Raw genomic sequence first — 20,743 nt, 5'->3', positions numbered from 1 at the left:
TTGAAAAAAAGATTTGGTCCAAAATTTGACCAAAACATCATACTATACTATGTCGTCCAAAATCAGAAAATTAAAAAAATATTTTTTTTTGTCCAAAATGTGACCAAAACATCATACTATACTATGTCGTCGACCTCAATGTCATACTACACTATTTCGTCCAAACTCTAACCATTTTTTTGAAAAAAAATTTGGTCCAAAATTTGACCAAAACATCATACTATACTATGTTGTCGACCTCAATGTCATACTAAACTATTTCGTCCAAACTCTAACCATTTTTTTGAAAAAAAAATTTGGTCTAAAATTTGACCAAAACATCATACTATACTATGTCGTCCAAAATCAGAAAATTAAAAAAAGATTTTTTTTGGTCCAAAATGTGACCAAAACATCATACTATACTATGTCGTCGACCTCAATGTCATACTACACTATTTCGTCCAAACTCTAACCATTTTTTTGAAAAAAAGATTTGGTCCAAAATTTGACCAAAACATCATACTATACTATGTCGTCCAAAATCAGAAAATTAAAAAAATATTTTTTTTTGTCCAAAATGTGACCAAAACATCATACTATACTATGTCGTCGACCTCAATGTCATACTACACTATTTCGTCCAAACTCTAACCATTTTTTGGAAAAAAAATTTGGTCCAAAATTTGACCAAAACATCATACTATACTATGTTGTCGACCTCAATGTCATACTAAACTATTTCGTCCAAACTCTAACCATTTTTTTGAAAAAAAAATTTGGTCTAAAATTTGACCAAAACATCATACTATACTATGTCGTCCAAAATCAGAAAATTTAAAAAATATATTTTTTTGTCCAAAATGTGACCAAAACATCAAACTATACTATGTCGTCGACCTCAATGTCATACTAAACTATTTCGTCCAAACTCTAATCATTTTTTTGAAAAAAAAATTTGGTCCAAAATTTGACCAAAACATCATACTATACTATGTCGTCGACCTCAATGTCATACTACACTATTTCCTCCAAAATCTAACCATTTTTTTGAAAAAAAAATTTGGTCCAAAATTTGACCAAAACATCATACTATACTATGTCGTCCAAAATCAGAAAATTAAAAAAATATTTTTTTTTGTCCAAAATGTGAACAAAACATCATACTATAGTATGTCGTCGACCTCAATGTCATACTACACTATTTCGTCCAAACTCTAACCATTTTTTTGAAAAAAAAATTTGGTCCAAAATTTGACCAAAACATCATACTATACTATGTTGTCGACCTCAATGTCATACTAAACTATTTCGTCCAAACTCTAACCATTTTTTTGAAAAAAAAATTTGGTCCAAAATTTGACCAAAACATCATACTATACTATGTCGTCGACCTCAATGTCATACTACACTATTTCGTCCAAACTCTAACCATTTAAAAAAAAAAAAAAATTTGGTCCAAAATTTGACCAAAATATCATTCTATACTATGTCGTCGACCTCAATGTCATACTAAACTATTTCGTCCAAACTCTAACCATTTTTTTTGAAAAAAAAATTTGGTCCAAAATTTGACCAAAACATCATACTATACTATGTCGTCCAAAATCAGAAAATTAAAAAAAAAAATTTTTTTGTCCAAAATGTGACCAAAACATCATACTATACTATGTCGTCGACCTCAATGTCATACTACACTATTTCGTCCAAAATCTAACCATTTTTTTGAAAAAAAAAATGTTGGTTCAAAATTTGACCAAAACGTCATACTATACTATGTCGTCCAAAATCGGATAATTTTTTTGAAAAAAATGTTTTCGCCCAAAATGTGACCAAAACGTCATACTATACTATGTCGTTGACCTCAATGTCAAACTACACTATTTCGTCTAAAAATCAGACCTGTTTTTGGGAAAAAAATTATTGGTCCAAAATTTGACCAAAACGTCATACTATACTATGTTGTCCAAAATCAGATAATTTTTTTGAAAACAATTTTTTCGCCCAAAATGTGACCAAAACGTCATACTATACTATGTCGTCGACCTCAATGTCATACTACACTATTTCGTCCAAACTCTACCCATTTTTTTGAAAAAAAAATTTGGTCCAAAATTTGACCAAAACATCATACTATACTATGTCGTCGACCTCAATGTCATACTAAACTATTTCGTCCAAACTCTAACCATTTTTTTGAAAAAAAATATTTGGTCCAAAATTTGACCAAAACATCATACTATACTATGTCGTCCAAAATCAGAAAATTAAAAAAATATTTTTTTTTGTCCAAAATGTGACCAAAACATCATACTATACTGTCGTCGACCTCAATGTCATACTAAACTATTTCGTCCAAACTCTACCCATTTTTTTGAAAAAAAAATTTGGTCCAAAATTTGACCAAAACATCATACTATACTATGTCGTCCAAAATCGGATAATTTTTTTGAAAAAAATGTTTTTCGCCCAAAATGTGACCAAAACGTCATACTATACTATGTCGTTGACCTCAATGTCAAACTACACTATTTCGTCTAAAAATCAGACCTGTTTTTGGGAAAAAAATTATTGGTCCAAAATTTGACCAAAACGTCATACTATACTATGTCGTCCAAAATTGGAAAATTAAGAAAATATTTTTTTTTTGTCCAAAATGTGACCAAAACGTCGTACTATACTATGTCGTCGACCTCAATGTCATACTAAACTTCTTCGTCCAAAATCTGACCGTTTTTTTGAATAAAAAATGTTGGTTCAAAATTTGACCAAAACGTCATACTATACTATGTCGTCCAAAATCAGATAATTTTTTTGAAAACAATTTTTTCGCCCAAAATGTGACCAAAACATCATACTATACTATGTCGTCGACCTCAATGTCATACTAAACTTCTTCGTCCAAAATCTGACCGTTTTTTTGAATAAAAAATGTTGGTTCAAAATGTGACCAAAACATCATACTATACTATGTTGTCGACCAAAATGTCATACTACACTATTTCGTCCAAAATCTAACCATTTTTTTGAAAAAAAAATTTGGTCCAAAATTTGACCAAAAGGTCATACTATACTATGTTGTCCAAAATCAGAAAATTAAAAAAATATTTTCTTTTGTCCAAAATGTGACCAAAACGTCAAACTATACTATGTTGTCGACCTCAATGTCATACTACACTATTCCTGCCAAAATCTGACCTTTTTTTTATATATATAATTTTTGGGCCTTTTTGCCTTTAATGATAGTATAGTGGAGAGAGACAGGAACAGTTGGCAGAGAGATGGGTAATGACACGCTGGAAAGGCTTGGTGTAGGAATCGAACCAGTGTCACCTGCAGTAAGGGCTACAGCCTCAGCATATGAAGCAGATGCTCTACCAACTGAGCCACTGCTCAGAACATCATACTATACCATGTCGTTGACCTCAATGTCATACTACACTATTTCGTCCAAAATCGGACAATTTTTTTGACAAAAAAAATTTTGGTTCAAAATTTGACCCAAACGTCATACTATACTATGTCGTCCAAAATCGTATAATTTTTTTGAAATTTTTTTTCGCCCAAAATGTGACCAAAACGTCATACCATACTATGTCGTCCAAAATCGGAATATTAAGAAAACATTTTTTTTAGACCAAAATGTGACCAAAAACGTCATACTATACTATGTCGTCCAAAATCGGAAAATTAACAAAACATTTTTTTTTTCGCCCAAAATTTGACAAAAACATCATACTATACTTTGTCCTCAACCTCAATGTTATACGAGACCATTTCATCCAAAATCTGACAATTAACAAAAAAAAAAAATTTGGTCCAGATTTTGACAATTTTTTTGAAAAAAACATTCTGGTCCAAAATTTTACAAAAATGTCATACTATACTTTGTATAGTATGACATACCAAAGAGTCATACTATATAGCATGTAATCCAAATTTTTTCCAAAAAAGCCAAAAACAAAATTTGACCAAAAATTATAGTACGTCATGCAAAATTTGACCATAAAGTCATACTTTAGTATGTTGACCAATATTTGACAAAAAGTAATTTGTTAGTATTAAAGTGTTACTGTGTTTTCTTTCAAAAACTGTCGTATAAATGAAAGAAATCAGTAATGAAAGATTCTAACAAGTGAGTTTCCCTCTGTGTCAGTCTCCAGGCAGATACAGAGCTTTAGCTGACTGTTTTCAAAATGGACCAGACAGCATCACGATTAAACGTGGAGACGTAATTCAACTCCAGTATGAAGACAACAGGGGGCGCTGGTGAGGTTGTTTTTTTTCTAGCTTTTAACACACAGGATGACATTATATTGCAATGATGATGAGTTATTAACAAAGTGTCCAGTGACTTTATTTCACTCCTAAATCTTCCGTCGTTTTCCAGGCTGGTGAAAAATCTGAGTCGACGACTGGAGGGCTTTCTCGGAGCTGCCAGCCTGCAGCTGATCGTCGGAGACTGCAACCGAGGACACTCCTCCAGACTTGGGGGTAAAGAAAAAAAGAAAAGACGTGGACAAACTGCTGCGGTATAGCATGTCCTCATTTATTTTTTTAACATCTGTGTGTTGTCTTGTCTAGACCCAGGGAACCTGAAGTTGAGGAAGCTCAGCTCGCCGTAGAGACGAAAGCACAGACTGTGAATCTGATTTACCTGTGGATTAACAGACGACAGGGATTGACTGAGCCATTACCTGTTCCCGCACTGATGCACTATATCCTCAGTCCCTGCTGTTCTTCAGCACACCCCAGTCATCGAAAAAACAAAAGTCGGATATGTGGCGATTTGTTTTTTTCCAAGGTTTTGATGTGGACAATCAACCTGGACCTGGGTCACGAACGAGTCCTGTGGCATCAGCACAAAGGCGGAGGAACTGTTGAGCCCCTTGTGGACAATCAATCATCAATGTTTGAGTCCTGATTGGTCTTCCTCCTCTCTGATTGGCTCACTCCATGTCGTCAGGATGTGTCGGTCGCTGCTGCAGGAGTGAAGACTCTTGAACTTATGGCACCGCTGAGCGTTTATGCTCCTCTTGGACGCTCACCGAGGATTTGCCTAAAAAACTTTTAAAAGCAGAGGCTTTTGTACGTCATTTAAAAAAAAAAAAAAAACGTAGATTGTACCACAGTGTCTCATCTTTTGTGTGTCAGGGGGACGTTTTTTTTTCTTCCATGGAATACTTCACTGTGCTTTTCTCACATTTCATTCCTGAAAATGGCAGTCTAGGAAGTTCAAATGCCAAAATGTGCCATGCCATAATGCCTTTCTTTTTATCTCGTGTGTGTGTAGGGTTTGCAAAAATCAGAAGAATCTTGCTTTAACTAGAGCTGCATCTATTATTTTCGTCATCGTTTGCTCCATAAAATGTCGAGAAAATGTTGATCAGTGTTTGTCAAACTTGGAAATCACGATGTTTTAATGATTACTTTGTTACGTTGACCAAAGAAAAGATGAAACAATTCACATTTAAGAAGCTAAAACAATCAGAAATCTTGTTTAATACATGAAACGTCATACTATTCTATGTCGTCCAGAATTTGAAAAAAATGTTCTGGTCCAAAATTGAACAAAAATGTCATACTATACTATGTCATCCAAAATTTGCCAAAAACGTCATACTATGCTATTTTTGTCCAGAATTTAATAATTTTTAGAAACAATTTTTTTGGTCCAAAAACGTCATACTATACTATGTCGTCCAGAATTTGACAATTTTTTTGAAAAAACATTTTTGGTCCAAAATTTGACTTAAATGTCACACTATACTATGTCTTCCAGAATTTGACAATTTAAAAAAAAAAAATTTGGTCCAAAATTTTACAAAAATGTCATACTATTCTATTTTCGTCCAGAATTTGAAAACATTTTAGAAACATTTTTTTGGTCCAAAATTTGACTAAAACGTCATACTATATACTATGTTGTCCAGATTTTGACCATTTTTTTGAAAAACAATTTTTGGTCCAAAATGTTTACAAAAATGTCATACTATACTATGTCGTCCAAAATTTCACCCAAAAAAGTCCAGAAAAATGTTGTATCCAAAATTTTACAAAAATGTCATACGAATATTTTCGTAATCGTTTGCTCCATAAAATGTCAGAAAATGTTGATCAGTGTTTGTCAAACTAGGAAATCATGATGTTTTAATGATTTCTTTGTTACGTTGAGCAAAGACAGGATGAACATATTCACATTTAAGAAGCTAAAACAATCAGAAATCTTGTTTTAATCATGAAAGCTGCAAACCGATTAATTGATTATCAAAATAGTTGACGATTAATAATAGATGAATTGTTTCAGCTCTAGCTTGAACCTGACCTATGGCACTTTAATAACGTGGAAGGACAATAGAGGAACCACCTATCGTCTGCTGAATGTATTCTGCTGCTTTTACCTCGTTTACCGTGTATTTCCCTCTCATTCATGCTGTTACTTCCTTTGTTTACGCTTGAACGACGTGTTCGGGAGACGACAGTTGACCTTAAAGTGTCAGTGATCATAATGTTAAACACAGACAGACACAAACGTATTCCTTGGTGTGAGACGTAAACAAATCTCTCGTCGCTCTTTGCGTGGAGAAAGGGAGTCAGATTAAGAGAAACAGAAAGAGAAAAGGCAGATTAGGCTGTGTTTGCCACATCATCATTAACAGCTCAGATAATCCCGGGTTACAGCCAACATGAAATAAACCCCTCTATGTCGAACGCTTAATTAAATATTGATTGCAGACTTATATGAATTTACCACATCAAATTGAGGCCCCAGTCGGAGGGCTGCCTTTGATACGCTGTGTTTGATATGGAAATGAGCGCGGGAAGCAGCAGGGGGCGCTTCGTACGACACGCTTTCCTGTGGTGTTCATTTATTTATTTTTGCTGTCATATTGTGAAGTATCTGTGCATCTGTTCGGAATTACATTTTCTCCAGTTTCTATGCATTTACAGGCGCTCTGCTTGACTGCACAACCGCAAACCCTCTGAATTGTATTGATTTTTTTTCTCTTCCTTAAACTTAAATCCAAAATGCTGCAGATTATGCACAAATTCTTCAGAAATAAGATGCACTGCTCCTAAGCCAAGGAGCATAAATACGTTGCTTTTTAGAGTTTCTTTCATATGAAAATGCATGGCAACTGAGCAACTGAGCAACGGGCCACTGTCACTGTTCTGAACTGTTCTTTTTGTATGGCTTCAATTATTCTGTACAGTAAAACACAAATAAAAACAAACTATTTATTGCTATAGTTGTTTTGTTTTTGGCAGATTCGAAATGTTATTTCTACTAACTTCAGTTTATTTTATACAATTATTCACATTTATTTGTGAGCTCTCTTGAGTTAGGATTTGCTGTCCTCCTCTTTCACCAGCAGATGGCAGTGTTGCACGTAAATAACACTAGATTTGAACAGACTGCTTCTCAAGATATTTGGTGGAATTTAATGTGTTTTCCGTTAAAAGTCACACTTTTATTCATCAAAAGAGTTGCAAAATGAATAGAAAATATAGTCGAGACATTGACAAGATTAGAAATAATGATTTTTACAAGGGTTTTCTAATCATCCAATAGCCTTCTGACGCGATTAGCAAACACAATGTACCATTAGAACACTGGAAATGGGCCTCTATACACCTATGTAGATCTGTAAGATATGTCGTTTACCAATGTATAGAGTGTATTTATGATTCATTTGATGTTATATTCATTGGAAAAAAAAAGGTGCTTTTTCTTTAAAAATAAGGACATTTCTAAGTGACCCCAAACTTTTGCACAGAATTTCCTAAGGTTTAAACTATACAAGGACGGGATCTTCCACGTCAAACGCGAGCCTCTGTTTGGTTTGTCCCATCACGTGGTTGATCCAGCGGTAGTACAGCGACACTCGCGTGTACACGCCGTACTTCCCGTCCTTGGCGCACTCCTCGCCCCAGCTCACGATGCCCGTCAGGAACCACGTGTCGTGCCGGCTGTTGGCGTGCGGCCCGCCGCTGTCGCCCTGACAGGCGTCTTTGCTCTCGCTGTGGTAGCCGGCGCAGAACATGAACGGGCTGATCCTGGAGCTGCTGCTGTGCTTGCACTGCGTCCGGTCCACGACGGGCACCTCCACCTTCTGCAGCGTGTCCGACGTGGCGCCGAGGAAGCGCGTGCGGCCCCAGCCGCTGACCGTCGCCGGGGACGAGTCCTTCACGAGGCTCTCGGTGAAGACGGTGGGGCCGACGCAGATGGGCCGCACCGTCGCGGAGAAGGCGACGGGGGTTTTGAGGTAGAGCAGGGCGATGTCGTGGTTGTACAAGCTGACGGTGGCGTTGTAGCGCGGGTGCACGTGGTGCCTCAGCACCTCGTAGTCCTGCTCTGTGCCCTCGTGGATGTTGACGTTGTACTCTCCTGCAGGTGGAGACACAGAGACAGTGAAACATGCAGCAGGTGACCCACAGTCAATCCCATTAGATTATATTCATTCAGCTTCTACCGCTCAATCCCAGCTGACATGGAGCGAAAGGCCAGATAGAGACAAACCATTCACGCTCACATTCTCTAATCCTAATCCCCACATCTGTGTGTCTTTTGACTGTGGGAGGAAACCGGAGAATCTGGAGAACACACAGGTGAGCATGCTAACTATGCCAACTGCCAATCCAATCCAATCATTTTCTTCATAATCCAGTTACCAGGTCAAAGAGAAATAATCTCCAAGTTGCTCATTTTGTTCTACCAAGGGCAGAGTTTTACCCTGGTTATTTGTAGCGCTGCTCTTTTCGTTAAATAAACAGACCGCTTCAGTTTGACTGTAGGTGTGCTAACGGCACTAAAGGAGCTAACAGAGCTAACTGGTAAACGGTACGCTAACATGTTAACAGCAGTTAATGGCATTAGTGGCGGTTAACGCAAATTAATTAATAACCCTAACCCTAACCCTTGGAAACGATTTGTGCGTTAACATGCCTTGCACTAAAAAAAAAGCTAAAACTAGCACAAAAACGAATAAAAACTAAGCATTTATAATAAAAACCTCAACTAAATGAAAACTCAAACTATTGAAAAATTCAAAACTATTAGAACCATGGTCACCACAACACGAGTCATCAATTTTTAATAATTTATAATATTTACTTATAATAATAATAATTTATAATATTGAAAAATATGATATATATATTTGAATAAATGTATAAACGTGACTCTTACCCACTCGGACGACAAACGCCGCCCCGTCGACCTCTGCCATGCAGTGAGCAGCAGTAATAATCCAGCTCTTGCTGAGAATGGAGCCCCCACAGAATAACTCGCCGCTGGGATGTAAAACCAAGGCTACCTGCACAAAAACATGGAGGAAAGGATCTGTGAACAGAGAGTAATTGTGACAATTATACACTTTTATGCTTCTATTTACATTACCTGCCATGGGATCTCTCCTGGAGTTACCGCCTCGCCACCTACGATGCGTTTGTAAGGACGAATGGGCTCCTCCGTGGGGCCCTTGGCCTCCTCCTCAAACACCCACAGTGGCAGTTTCCTCAGGTCGTTACGGTCTTCAGGTTCTGTGGTGGCTGGAAACGAGGCAGCGGAGGTGGTTTGAGTCGAGGGAGAGGATGTAGTCGTCATGGTCGTCGTGGTGATGGTGGTGACGTTGCTCAGTGACGTGTCGTTTGACAGACTCGTATTCTTACGGCCGAGCAGAGACCTGCTGTAGACGTCGCTCACTGCCGTCAGAGCGGTTCTGCCGCACGGGAATTCATCTGGTGACGTGAGAAGCAGTTAAAGTTTGAATTAAGTTTCAGAATCATCTCATTCGTCGACTGAGGACAACACGGTTACCTTCTGGTTCACAGTCTCCTTCCTCCATCAGTTTGTATCCTGTCGCACACGAACATTTGGCTCCAAAGGTTCCCACCGACTCGCAGAAGTGCATGCAGTCTCCGTTGTTCACATCGCAGCGTTTAGCAACAACTGAGCAGAAAAAGAACATGACAAATGGTAGTAAAGTAAAGTAAAAAAAAAAAAAAAAGGTTGTCCAAAATTTCACAAAAGAAGTCAAAACTTTTTTTGTCCAAAATATGACAAAAAAGGAAAAAAAGAATTTGACAAAAAAAAGTTTTGTCCAAAATTTGACAAAAAAAAGTTTTGTCCAAAATTTGACAAAAAAAGTTTTGTCCAAAATTTGACAAAAAAAAGTTTTGTCCAAATTTTGACAAAAAAAGTTTTGTCCAAATTTGGACAAAAAAAGTTTTGTCCAAAATTTGACTTTTTTTTCAAATTTGACAAAAAAAAATTTTGTCCAAAATTTTACAAAAAAAAATTTTGTCCAAAATTTTACAAAAAAAATTTGTCCAAAATTTTACAAAAAAAAAAATTTGTCCAAAATTTGACAAAAAAAATGTTTGTCCAAAATTTGACAAAAAAAAATTTTGTCCAAAATTTGACAAAAAAAATTGTCCAAAATTTGACAAAAAAAAATTTTGTCCAAAATTTGACAAAAAAAGTTTTGTCCAAAAAAAAAAACGTAATAAAAAAATGTTTGTCTAAAATTTGACCTAAAAAGTAAAAGAAAAGTTTATTAATAGTATTAATAAGGCACCACTTCCTGTAAATGTTTGTTTTGTGATTGTTGTGATTCAGGAAAAACAGTGAGAGACAGAGAAAGGTCACGTTGGCTGCTGTAAATGGAACTTCTAAAAATACAAAGCTATTTTCGGAGCCTAAAAACCACACACACACACACACACACACAAGCCACTGATTCAATTTGTAAACCAGGGGAAAAAAAGAGAAAAAGCATCTGGCGTCTGTGGTGTATCCGTCGGGACTTGACACGTGATCACATCTCATCTCATATTCTCAACAGCACACGCATATATCTGATTTTATTCATTTTATCCAGCCGCAGGACTGCACTGACTTACCGATCTCACATTTCCTCCCAGTGAAGCCGTGCAGACACGTGCACGTGAACGAGCCAAGACGGTCTTTGCACGAGCCCTGGTGCAGACACGGGTTTGGCTTACACTGGTTTCCATCTGTACGATTAAATGAATCAGGAATACACTCTATACATTGTTAATGTGGTAAACGACTATTCTAGCTGCAAACGTCTGGTTTTTAATGGAATATGTACATAGGTGTATAGAGGCACATTTACACTGTTCTAATGGTACATTGTGTTTGCTAATGGCGTTAGAAGACTATTGGATGATTAGAAAACCCTCGTAAAAATCATTATTTCTAATCTTGTCAATGTCTTGACTATATTTTCTATTCATTTTGCAACTCTTTTGGTGAATAAAAGTCTGATTTTTAATGGAGAACACACCAAAAATTGTATAAGTGACCCCAAACTTTTGAACAGTAGTGTATAGAAACACAGTCTTACCTACATATCCAGCCCAGAACTCCATCTAAAACACAGAGTAAAGTCAGTAAAACACAACTTACTGTGTGTTAATATAATAATAACAATAAAGAAAACAAACACCGAGCACCGTCTTCTCGTCGTTCTCAAACGTCTCCCTGGCTTCTTCCAGGTCGCAGGTTTCCTCCATACACTCTCGCTCCAGGTTTCCCTGCATCAACTCCTCAAAAATGCCCGTGTTATAGCGTCTGTGTCGCCTCAGAACGCTGCCGGCCGCCCGGCCTGAGAGGAACACCGGGCCTGAGGCTGGAGCTGCAGGGACAAAAACTCACATGTTACAGCTGCAGAATCACCATTATTATCGTAATCGATTCATCTGTCGATTATTTTCCCGATCAATCGATGAATCGTTTGGTCCAGAAATTGTTAAAAAAAACGTTGATCAGTGTTTGTCAAACCTGGAAATAACAGTTATAATTATATCGTGTTCAGAGAGGTGTAATAACCACACCTGCCACACAGGAAGTACTAAAATAAACCTCAAGCACACGAGCAATTATTTATAAAGATCAAAAACACTGGTATCGTACCTCCAGAGAGCAGCTCAAAGCCCCAAAGCAGCAAAACCAAAGACAAAAACTCCATTTCAGAATTGCAGTGATGTCTCGACAGACGCTCCAAAGTACAAAAATAATGTTTGCACATGTGCACACACACACACTCTGAGTTTTTTTGTTTGTTTTCCCCCTGAACAAACCACACACTAGGTTTGTCTGGCAAAAATGGCAAAAACGTAGAAAAACACCAGCTTATTCATAGATTACTAACAGAACAGAACATGATGATTCACCATTTAATGCAATCCTGGATTTTCTGCTCTGACCAGAGTCTGAACTGTCTCCTGTTTCACATTTAAATAACTTATTCCATGACGTACGATAATCTACAGCCTCAGTATTCTGTCATAGTTTGATATGAGTCTGATAATATTTGTTCAATACACAAAAAAAAATAATTTCATGTAATAATTACAAACAACTTTGGGGCAGTATATGTAAGCCACAAAAAAGAGCCGTTAAATAGAATACACTTTGGACTTTTAACCACTAGATGGCAGACATTCACCTCAGTCCTACAACACAACACAAGACAGTATGAGACAATCTCATGTCTAAGGAAGAGGATTAGGGTAAGGAAACAGAATTCTGACTTTATTCGAAGAATTCTGACTTTAAACACTAAAATTCTGACTTTATTTTTAAGAATTCTGACTTTAAATTCAGAATTCTGGCTTTAGACTCAGGATTCTGACTTTAAAACTATAAAATTCTGACTTTCTTCTCAGAATTCTGACTTTAAACAGAATTTTGACTTTATTTCTAAGAATTCTGACTTTAAAGTCAGAATTCTGTCTTTAAAACTCTAAAATTCTGACTTTATTCTCAGAATTCTGACTTTAAATTCAGAATTCTGACTTTAAAACTCTTAAATTCTGACTTTAAACTCAGATTTCTGACTTTAAACTCAGAATTCTGACTTTAAAATCAGAATTCTGACTTTAAAACTCTTAAATTCTGACTTTAAAATCAGAATTCTGACTATTCTCCCCGAATTCTGACTTTGGAACTCTGTAATTCTGACTATGAAACTCTGACTTAAACTCAGAATTCTGGGCACCCATAGTTCTGAGTTTAAAGTCAGAATTCTGAGTTCATTAAGCATGTTATTCTACATAAACTTATTCTACCTCTACGACATGAATTAAGATTTTTCCTACATAAGGTGTTAATACATACTTAATATTTACTAATAAAGGGCTAGTATGCGACTTATACGCATGTTATAAAACACCTAGTTAATGTTGAATATGTGTTCTTTACTATAAAGTGTTACCACAAATTCATATAATTACAGGATCCTCATCTCACCTCCTCATACATGTTCATATTCAATAGAGTCGATCAATACACAAGGTCATTATTAAGTCGCCTTCTGCTGATTCAGCACTCGCTGCTCGCTGAAGATTTAACTCCGGTGTCATTTTTGTGGTGGAGCGTTGAAGACACATCATCCCATCACTGGATGTGAAACCCCTCCTCCCCAGAGAGAGTCCACAGTCTCCTCAAGTGTTGGCAACGATTGACTGCAGACATTTATATTTCATCGAGTCGTTTAAAAGGCTGAATAATTCATCCGCGAGTAATTAATACTGTCTGTTCAATACGAGAGCTCCTCCATCACTTAAGCCCAATTTAAACTCCTGCGTAAAGTGCTCTACGTAGGTTACGCAGAGTCCTCTGCGTTGACGCAGAACCTGTTGTAGAGTCTCTGCATCGTCTCCGACTGCACGGAATATTTTTTAAGTGTCCTTCACTCCGTCAAGGGACAACGGAGACGGCAAGAGCTGCGATTGGTCCTCAGGACAGGCCGAGCGAAGCTGCTCTGTGCCGGCTCACAGTGAGCACCGAGCGTCCACAGAGGCGGAGCTGATCACCGCCGAAAACCCCGCTGCCAAACTATAAATACGTCATATCTTAACACACACAGCACATGTTTAGACTCTAAATGGACAATTTCTCGCCTCAAATTATCTTAAAACTGCGTTCCGGGACACAGAAAAGTGACAAACGGCCACTGTTTCAACAACAGTCTTTCTCCCTCGGACGCCATTGCTCACTGTAGCCAAAAGCACAACAACCTTGCGCAGCGACCCCTACTGATCGGGCGGGAAATTGCAGCGCCTATCCGTCACCACGACGGAGAAGTATAAAGGCTCGAGTGGTCTACGTGGTGACGCAGACGGATAACGCATACGCAGTCGGAGAAGTATAATGTGGCCTTTACAGTTAAACACTTTTCCACACATATATTGTGATTTGTTTCAGATTACTGTTAAAGTAGATATATTATATTATAGCCTATTTCTCCAAGTTAAGCTAGTTCCCTGGTGTCCTGATGAACATGTCTGTGACATGCTTTTTGTCAAAATACCTTAAGGATGAAGCACCACAGCAGTTCAATCACCCTGACAAAACAGCCCTGTTTTGAGTGCCTGTCTCTTTAAATATGCAAACGAGACACAGGAAACTACGTCAGCGTCACTGAGGCTAACGCGAGCTAACAGCAGTTAGCATTTGGAAAACGCCATCATTTGCAGACTCTAGCTGGCACATTGCCGTCATCATATATAAAATGTAAATAAATCCTCTGAGGCTGGAAGTTTGTGTAGAACTCTGTGCTGCACTGTGCATGTCCATAATATAATAATGGCCCATAGTGTAATAAATGACATGTAATAAAAGTTCATGATGTAATAATAGGCTTATAATGAAATAAAATCGTGCAACGTAATAACAACTTTGCGCACAATGTAATAATGTAACAATTTATTACATTATGAGCCCAACTATATAGCAACTCATAATACTGTAATAACAGCTCATAATGTAATGATGGATTAGATTGTTAAAAAAAAGTGTTCCATTATCATCATTTAAAGACGTTATTACGTTGCGCGCTCGTGATTTTATTACATTATGAGCCAATTATTACATTATGAACTTTTACCCGGACCACAAAAACATGACCGAGTCATCTTTTTTCCACATTTTGCCTACTCACACGGCCTCCAGAGTCCCAAATATAAGTATTGAAATGATTAAAAATGTCATTTTGCATCATATGTCTCCTTTAATTTAAAGACAGAAAAAAAGCTGAAGATGCCACAGAATGTATTAGAATAGTCTTCTCGCTGCACTGCAACTCAACGACGAGTCATCTTTCTAAAAGTAAGTCTTCACGGACAAATCCATGACACCTTTTCCACACACACACACACACACACACACACACACACACACACACACACACACACACACACACACACACACATACCCCCCCCCCCCCCCCACACACACACACACCACACACACATTCTTGTACTTGCTGCATACTGAGGACTGGGTCGCTGTCAAAGTGAGGACCAGCATTTCCACTTTATAAATCAACACAATTACAAATATCTACTTCATGAATGACATCTACAAAGAACTACTGGATGCAGTACCATAAAATGTCTGCAGGAAGAGCCCCAGAGCAAAAAGGGCTGGAAAACTTTCGTTTTTGTTTTTTTTTGACCAAAATTTTACAAAAACCTCATACTATACTTTGTCGACCAAAATTAAAAAAAAAAATTGACCAAAAATTTTTGGTCCAAAATTTTACAAAAACGTCATACTATACTATGTCGTCCAAAATGTGAAAAAAAAATTTGACCCAAAATTTTGGTCCAAAATTTGACAAAAACGTCATACTATACTATGTCGTCCAAAAATTGAAAAAAAAATTTGACCCAAAATTTTTGGTCCAAAATTTTACAAAAACCTCATACTATACTGTCGTCCAAAATTAGATTTTTTTTTTTTTTTTGGACAAATTGAGTATAGCATGTCATAACAAGTAACAACTGTAGTATAGTATAACAACTGAGGAAGTGATTTCAATGAAAACGAAGTGAGGACCGGCCAAAATGTCCTCACTCCGTAAAAATGACCTCACTTTGTTGGTTAAAAACCCTCTCTGGTCCTCAGTATGTCGCAAGTACAAGATCACACACACACACACACACACACACACACACACACACACACAGACTATAGTTTAATTGGCGAGTAGATGTGTGAGACTGGCTGAGCTTACTTTAGCAACATTTTTATGGGACAGAAAATAGCAGCGGTAATTTCTGCCGTTAGCGCTGCTGCAGTGAGGAGGTGAACATGCTAATGAGCGTCTCACAGACTGACAGTCAGTGTGAACTCGTGAACGGACAGGAGCAAAAATTGCCTGCGACTTGACTATTGATTTAAGAAGATCTCCCTGACATCTCCCCGTCTTCTGGCCGCCTTTGGCAGCATCACATAGACGGTCGGGAGTCGGTGTCTGCTCCAATTAGATCAGTCGCTGCAGTGAAGGATCGAGTCACGGCCTCGGAAATAATAAAAAACTCCGACGCCTACTTCGCGCTGTAGATTCTCAGCGTACGGCGTCTCCCGGGCTGTGAGGGAGAGATGAAGCGACCCTGACCTCAGTCTTTCACCGAGGACGTGGCGTCATTAACAGAAGGTTTACGTTTTGTTGCGATAAAATCGTCCTCTGTCAGTTTAATTCACAGAGTTTTTATAGCTCACACTTGGGCAGTGTGAATGAGAAAAAAACTGTATGTGGGTAAATACAAAAGTACGGAAGAGGATTAGGGCCACACAGGAAAAGTAGAGTTCTGACTCAGAATTCTGACTTTAAACTCAGAATTCTGATTTTATTCTCAGAATTCTGACTTTAAACTCAGAATTCAGACTTTTCTCAGATATCTGATTTAAAACTCTGAATTCTGACTTCATTCTCAGAATTCCGACTATTCTCAGAATTCTGACTTTAAAACTCAGATTTCTGACTTTAAAACGCAGAATTCTGACTTTAAATTCAGAATTCTGACTTTAAACTCAAAATTCTGACTATTCTCAGAATTCTGACTATAAACTCAGAATTCTGACTTTAAACTCAGAATTCAGACTATAAACTTTATTCTCAGAATTCTGACAATAACCTCAGAATTCTGACTTTGAAACTCAGAAATCTGACTTCATTCTCAGAATTCAGACTATTCTCAGAATTCTGACATTAAACTCAAAATTCAGACTATTCTCAGAATTCTGAATTTAAAACTCAGATTTCTGAGTTTCAAAGTCAGAATTCTGAGGTTATTGTCAGAATTCTGAGAATAAAGTTTATAGTCTGAATTCTGAATTTAAAACTCAGATTTCGGAATTTAAAACTCAGATTTCTGACTTTAAACTCAAAATTCTGACTATTCTCAGAATTCTGACTTTAAAACTCGGAATTCTGACTTTGACCTCAGTGCATCTGCGTCGTCTGTAACCTTAGCAGCTAAACGTTCACCCAGAACGACCCAGTGTGATCTATACTCGTCACACTCTGGATGCGTTTTGGCAGCAGCTCTCGGCTGCTCAGACACTTTGCTGTCTGTGGACTGAATAATCCCTGTGTGCAGTGGATTAGGCATCGGTTTTCAAACGTATATCCTAACCACACGGTGATCGGAAAACAAGATTTCTGATGGTTTTAGCTTCTTAAATGTGAATATTTTCTTTGTTTCTTTGCTCCACATAACAAAGAAATCATTAAAAAACTGTATCATTTTGGTTTGTGGACAAAAACGAGACATTGGAGAACATCGTCATTTCCAGGTTTGACAAACACTGATCAACGTTTTCTAACATTTTCTTACATTTTCTGGACGATTCATCGAGAAAATAATCGACAGATTAATCGATTCAGAAAAATAATCGTTAGTTGCATCGCTATAGTCGTCTATTTTTAGTTTTTCTCATGAACACTATTTTCCCTCTGTGCCAGTTTTGGATAATCAACCCACTGTCAGCCTGGTGGAGATGAGATGCTGACGCAGCACTTTACTAAACCTGAAGGCTGAACGAGAAAGCGTTACACGCCGGATTCTTCTCGCTTTTGTTTGTGTGCAGAGTAAAACACATGCAGCGTCGTCTCAGGAAGAAGCAAAGGAGGTGATTATTTTCAGGAGAAATTCTATTGAGACAGAAAAATAAAATAAAAAATCTCACTGTGATGTCACCTGCTGGAAAAGAGCAATGGCTTTTTCTTCTCCAAACAGAGATAATGATGGGATGGTGCGACTGTGTTTCACTGAATGTGGGAAAACGAAACGCCAAAAAAAACCCTACAGACCTGCACAGAATGTGTTCAATCAACCTCATGTCTGACTGTTATACTTGTGCTGTAGACTGACTCTATATGCAAAGGCAAAATAAACCACTAAAGATCATTTATAAGTGTGTTAGAGCTTTGTACATAAACCCGAGCGTAAAAGTGACAGGTTTTATTATGGATTTTTGGCTCACAGCTCGCCAAACTATGAGTTTTCTCCCTGCTTTTGTACGAATGCTGCAGTTGATTATGGAATATTATTATTATTACTATTATTATTATTAATAATAATAGTAATCATAATAATAATAATGTTAATAATAATAATAATAATAATGATGGCTTCAGTTTAACATCTTGCAAAGACGAGCAGCTAACCAGATGCATTCAAGGACCCTAGCAAATTTCTACACTACTGTACAAAAGTTTGGGCTCACCTATACTGTTTTTGTTGTGTTTTCCATTAAAAGTCAGACTTTTATTCATCAAAAGAGTTGCAAAATGAATAGAAAATATAGTCAAGACATTGACAAGTTTAGAAATAATGATTTTTACAAGGGTTTTCAAATCATCCAATAGCCTTCTAACTGATAAGTGATTAGCAAACACAATGTACCATAAGAACAGTGGAAATGTGCCTCTATACACCTATGTACATATTCCATTAAAAACCAGACGTTTGCAGCTAGAATAGTCATTTACCACATTAACAATGTATAGAGTGTGTTTATGATTCATTTAATGTTATATTCATTGAAAAAAAAAGTGCTTTTTCTTAAAAAATAAGGACATTTCTAAGTGACTCCAAACTTTTGAACGGTAGTGTGTAGTGTTTTCATACTCAAAAGAGTCCAAACGTGTATTACTGAGCGCCGCTCACTGCACTTTGTATAATAAAATATAAACACTGCGCGCCTGAAAGCACACGCACACGCACACACACACACACACACACACACACACACACACACACACACACACACACACACGCTATCTTCTCAGTATAAAGTCATTGACATTAATGTGACATTTGAGAGCGTTTCGCTTCGTTAATTATCAGAGTCGTTTCTTTCATTTGAAAGCCTAACGTTGTGCGTCCGCGTGCCGACGTCCTCGCCTGAGCCAAACTCCCTGACATTTCAAGAAATTGGCTTGATATTTTCCTGACGACACAGAGGTATTTGTTTGGAGTCACAGCTCAGACTGTTGGAGGCATTTCAACTGTAATGATGCCAGCAAAGAAACAAAAAACAACCGTAGTTACACTCAGTGTTGTTGTCTCTTGACTTCCAGGACTTTTGACTCGACGATGACACGGATTACAGACACAGTTAAAGCAGATCTGAATATAAAATGTCACATTATGTACATTTACATGACAATTCAATATGATTTCTTCCCTTGAAAGACATCAGATGTCCATAAACCCTTTCCAGTCAATGGGGAGAAATAATGTAATTTCCGTTCTAAAATGCAAGAAAATGAACCAATGCAGTATTTTCTGTCTCAGGTATGGATTTCAAACGTATTAAACTAGGTAAAGCAAAGTGGGACAGTGACCCACTAATGCTGTTTCTCTAATTAGTCCATGGCTTGAGATCATTTTTGTAAATGCATTATTTATGCATGCACACATTTGCCTTAAACATTTCTTTTATTATTTTTTATTTAAAATGCACACGCTGTGAGACAAACGACACTAAATGACTAAAAATAATCCAGTGCTGCGGTTTGCAATAATAAACTCCTCTCCTTGCTCTTGCCAATAGCGACCCAGAAAAGAAAGAAAGTGCTGTTCTGAGTTGCTAAAAAAACCCGGAGAGCTCAGATCTACTCGTGGCTCTTGTGAGCCGTGATGCAGCCGAGCTGACAGACGCTGGCGGCTCTGGGATGTTCAGCCACCGTTAATGAAAAGTGGAGCTTCCATCGCTCCTGGTCACAAAGTGCCTATAAAACTCACTTCTTTTTTTTTTTTGCTGAATGTCAAAAATTAGTTTGCAAATAAAAAAAAAAACACGAGGTGGAAATCGGTCGAGTACATTTTTCCCATTATAATGAATACATTTTAAAGGAGCCATATTATGCAAAAAAATCTACTTTTTAAAAATCATATTAATACTTATATTTGGGACTCTGGAGGCCCTATGAAGAGGCAAAGTGTGAAAAAATATGACTGTCATGTTTTTGCGGTCCGCCTCAGTCTCAGTACAGGAGATAAAACACGCCATGTTGACGTCTGTGTCATTGCTACGTCATTAGCATCCAGAAAAGCGGAAGTCGGCTAAGTGTTCTATTGTTGTCTGCACAGTGCAGCACAGAGTTCTACACAAACTTCCAGACTCAGAGGATTTACATTTTATATATGACGGCAAAAACGATGGCTTTTTCCAGATGCTAACTGCTGTTAGCTGCCGTTGGCCTCAGTGACGCTGTGTCTCATTTGCATTTAAAGAGACAGGCACTCAAACATAGGGCTGATTTGTCAGGGTGATTGAACTGCTGTGGTGCTTCATCCAAAGCATGTCACAGATATGTTCATTAAGAGAACTTATAGAACTAGGGTATAATATGTCTACTTTAGCTTAACTAATAATATAGTAATATAGCAACTCTGCTGCCACTGGACTGATGGAGTCTTCATCACCAGTGTCACA

At 37.4% G+C, this 20,743-nt stretch overlaps 2 protein-coding genes across 2 annotated transcripts in view; one reads left to right on the top strand and one right to left on the bottom strand.

Annotated features, from left to right (window-relative positions):
- Positions 1 to 4,604, top strand: part of mcf2a (MCF.2 cell line derived transforming sequence a) — a gene marked incomplete at both ends in the record, with an annotated part of 36,771 nt that extends 32,167 nt beyond the window's left edge. The window contains 3 exons of the mRNA XM_083890595.1: positions 4,136 to 4,248; positions 4,370 to 4,473; positions 4,564 to 4,604. Coding sequence (XP_083746721.1) covers positions 4,136 to 4,248; positions 4,370 to 4,473; positions 4,564 to 4,604 — 258 coding nt within the window. The remainder of the gene's footprint in view (positions 1 to 4,135; positions 4,249 to 4,369; positions 4,474 to 4,563) is intronic.
- A 3,171-nt stretch (positions 4,605 to 7,775) lies between these two features.
- On the bottom strand, positions 7,776 to 11,975 carry f9a (coagulation factor IXa; the record flags this gene model as incomplete). Its single annotated transcript, XM_083891378.1, has 8 exons — positions 7,776 to 8,368; positions 9,170 to 9,296; positions 9,380 to 9,720; positions 9,800 to 9,931; positions 10,885 to 10,998; positions 11,352 to 11,376; positions 11,461 to 11,642; positions 11,921 to 11,975. 8 exons carry the CDS (start codon positions 11,973 to 11,975, stop codon positions 7,776 to 7,778), a joined length of 1,569 nt encoding a protein of 522 aa, XP_083747504.1.
- Positions 11,976 to 20,743: the final 8,768 nt, after the last annotated feature.

This window comes from Microchirus variegatus (genome assembly GCF_963457635.1).
Source record: "Microchirus variegatus genome assembly, chromosome: 6".
In the NCBI taxonomy this organism is placed as follows: Eukaryota; Metazoa; Chordata; class Actinopteri; order Pleuronectiformes; family Soleidae; genus Microchirus; species Microchirus variegatus.
The sequence above is the reverse complement of the archived record's forward strand: the minus strand, read 5'-3'. Positions and strand labels throughout refer to the sequence as shown.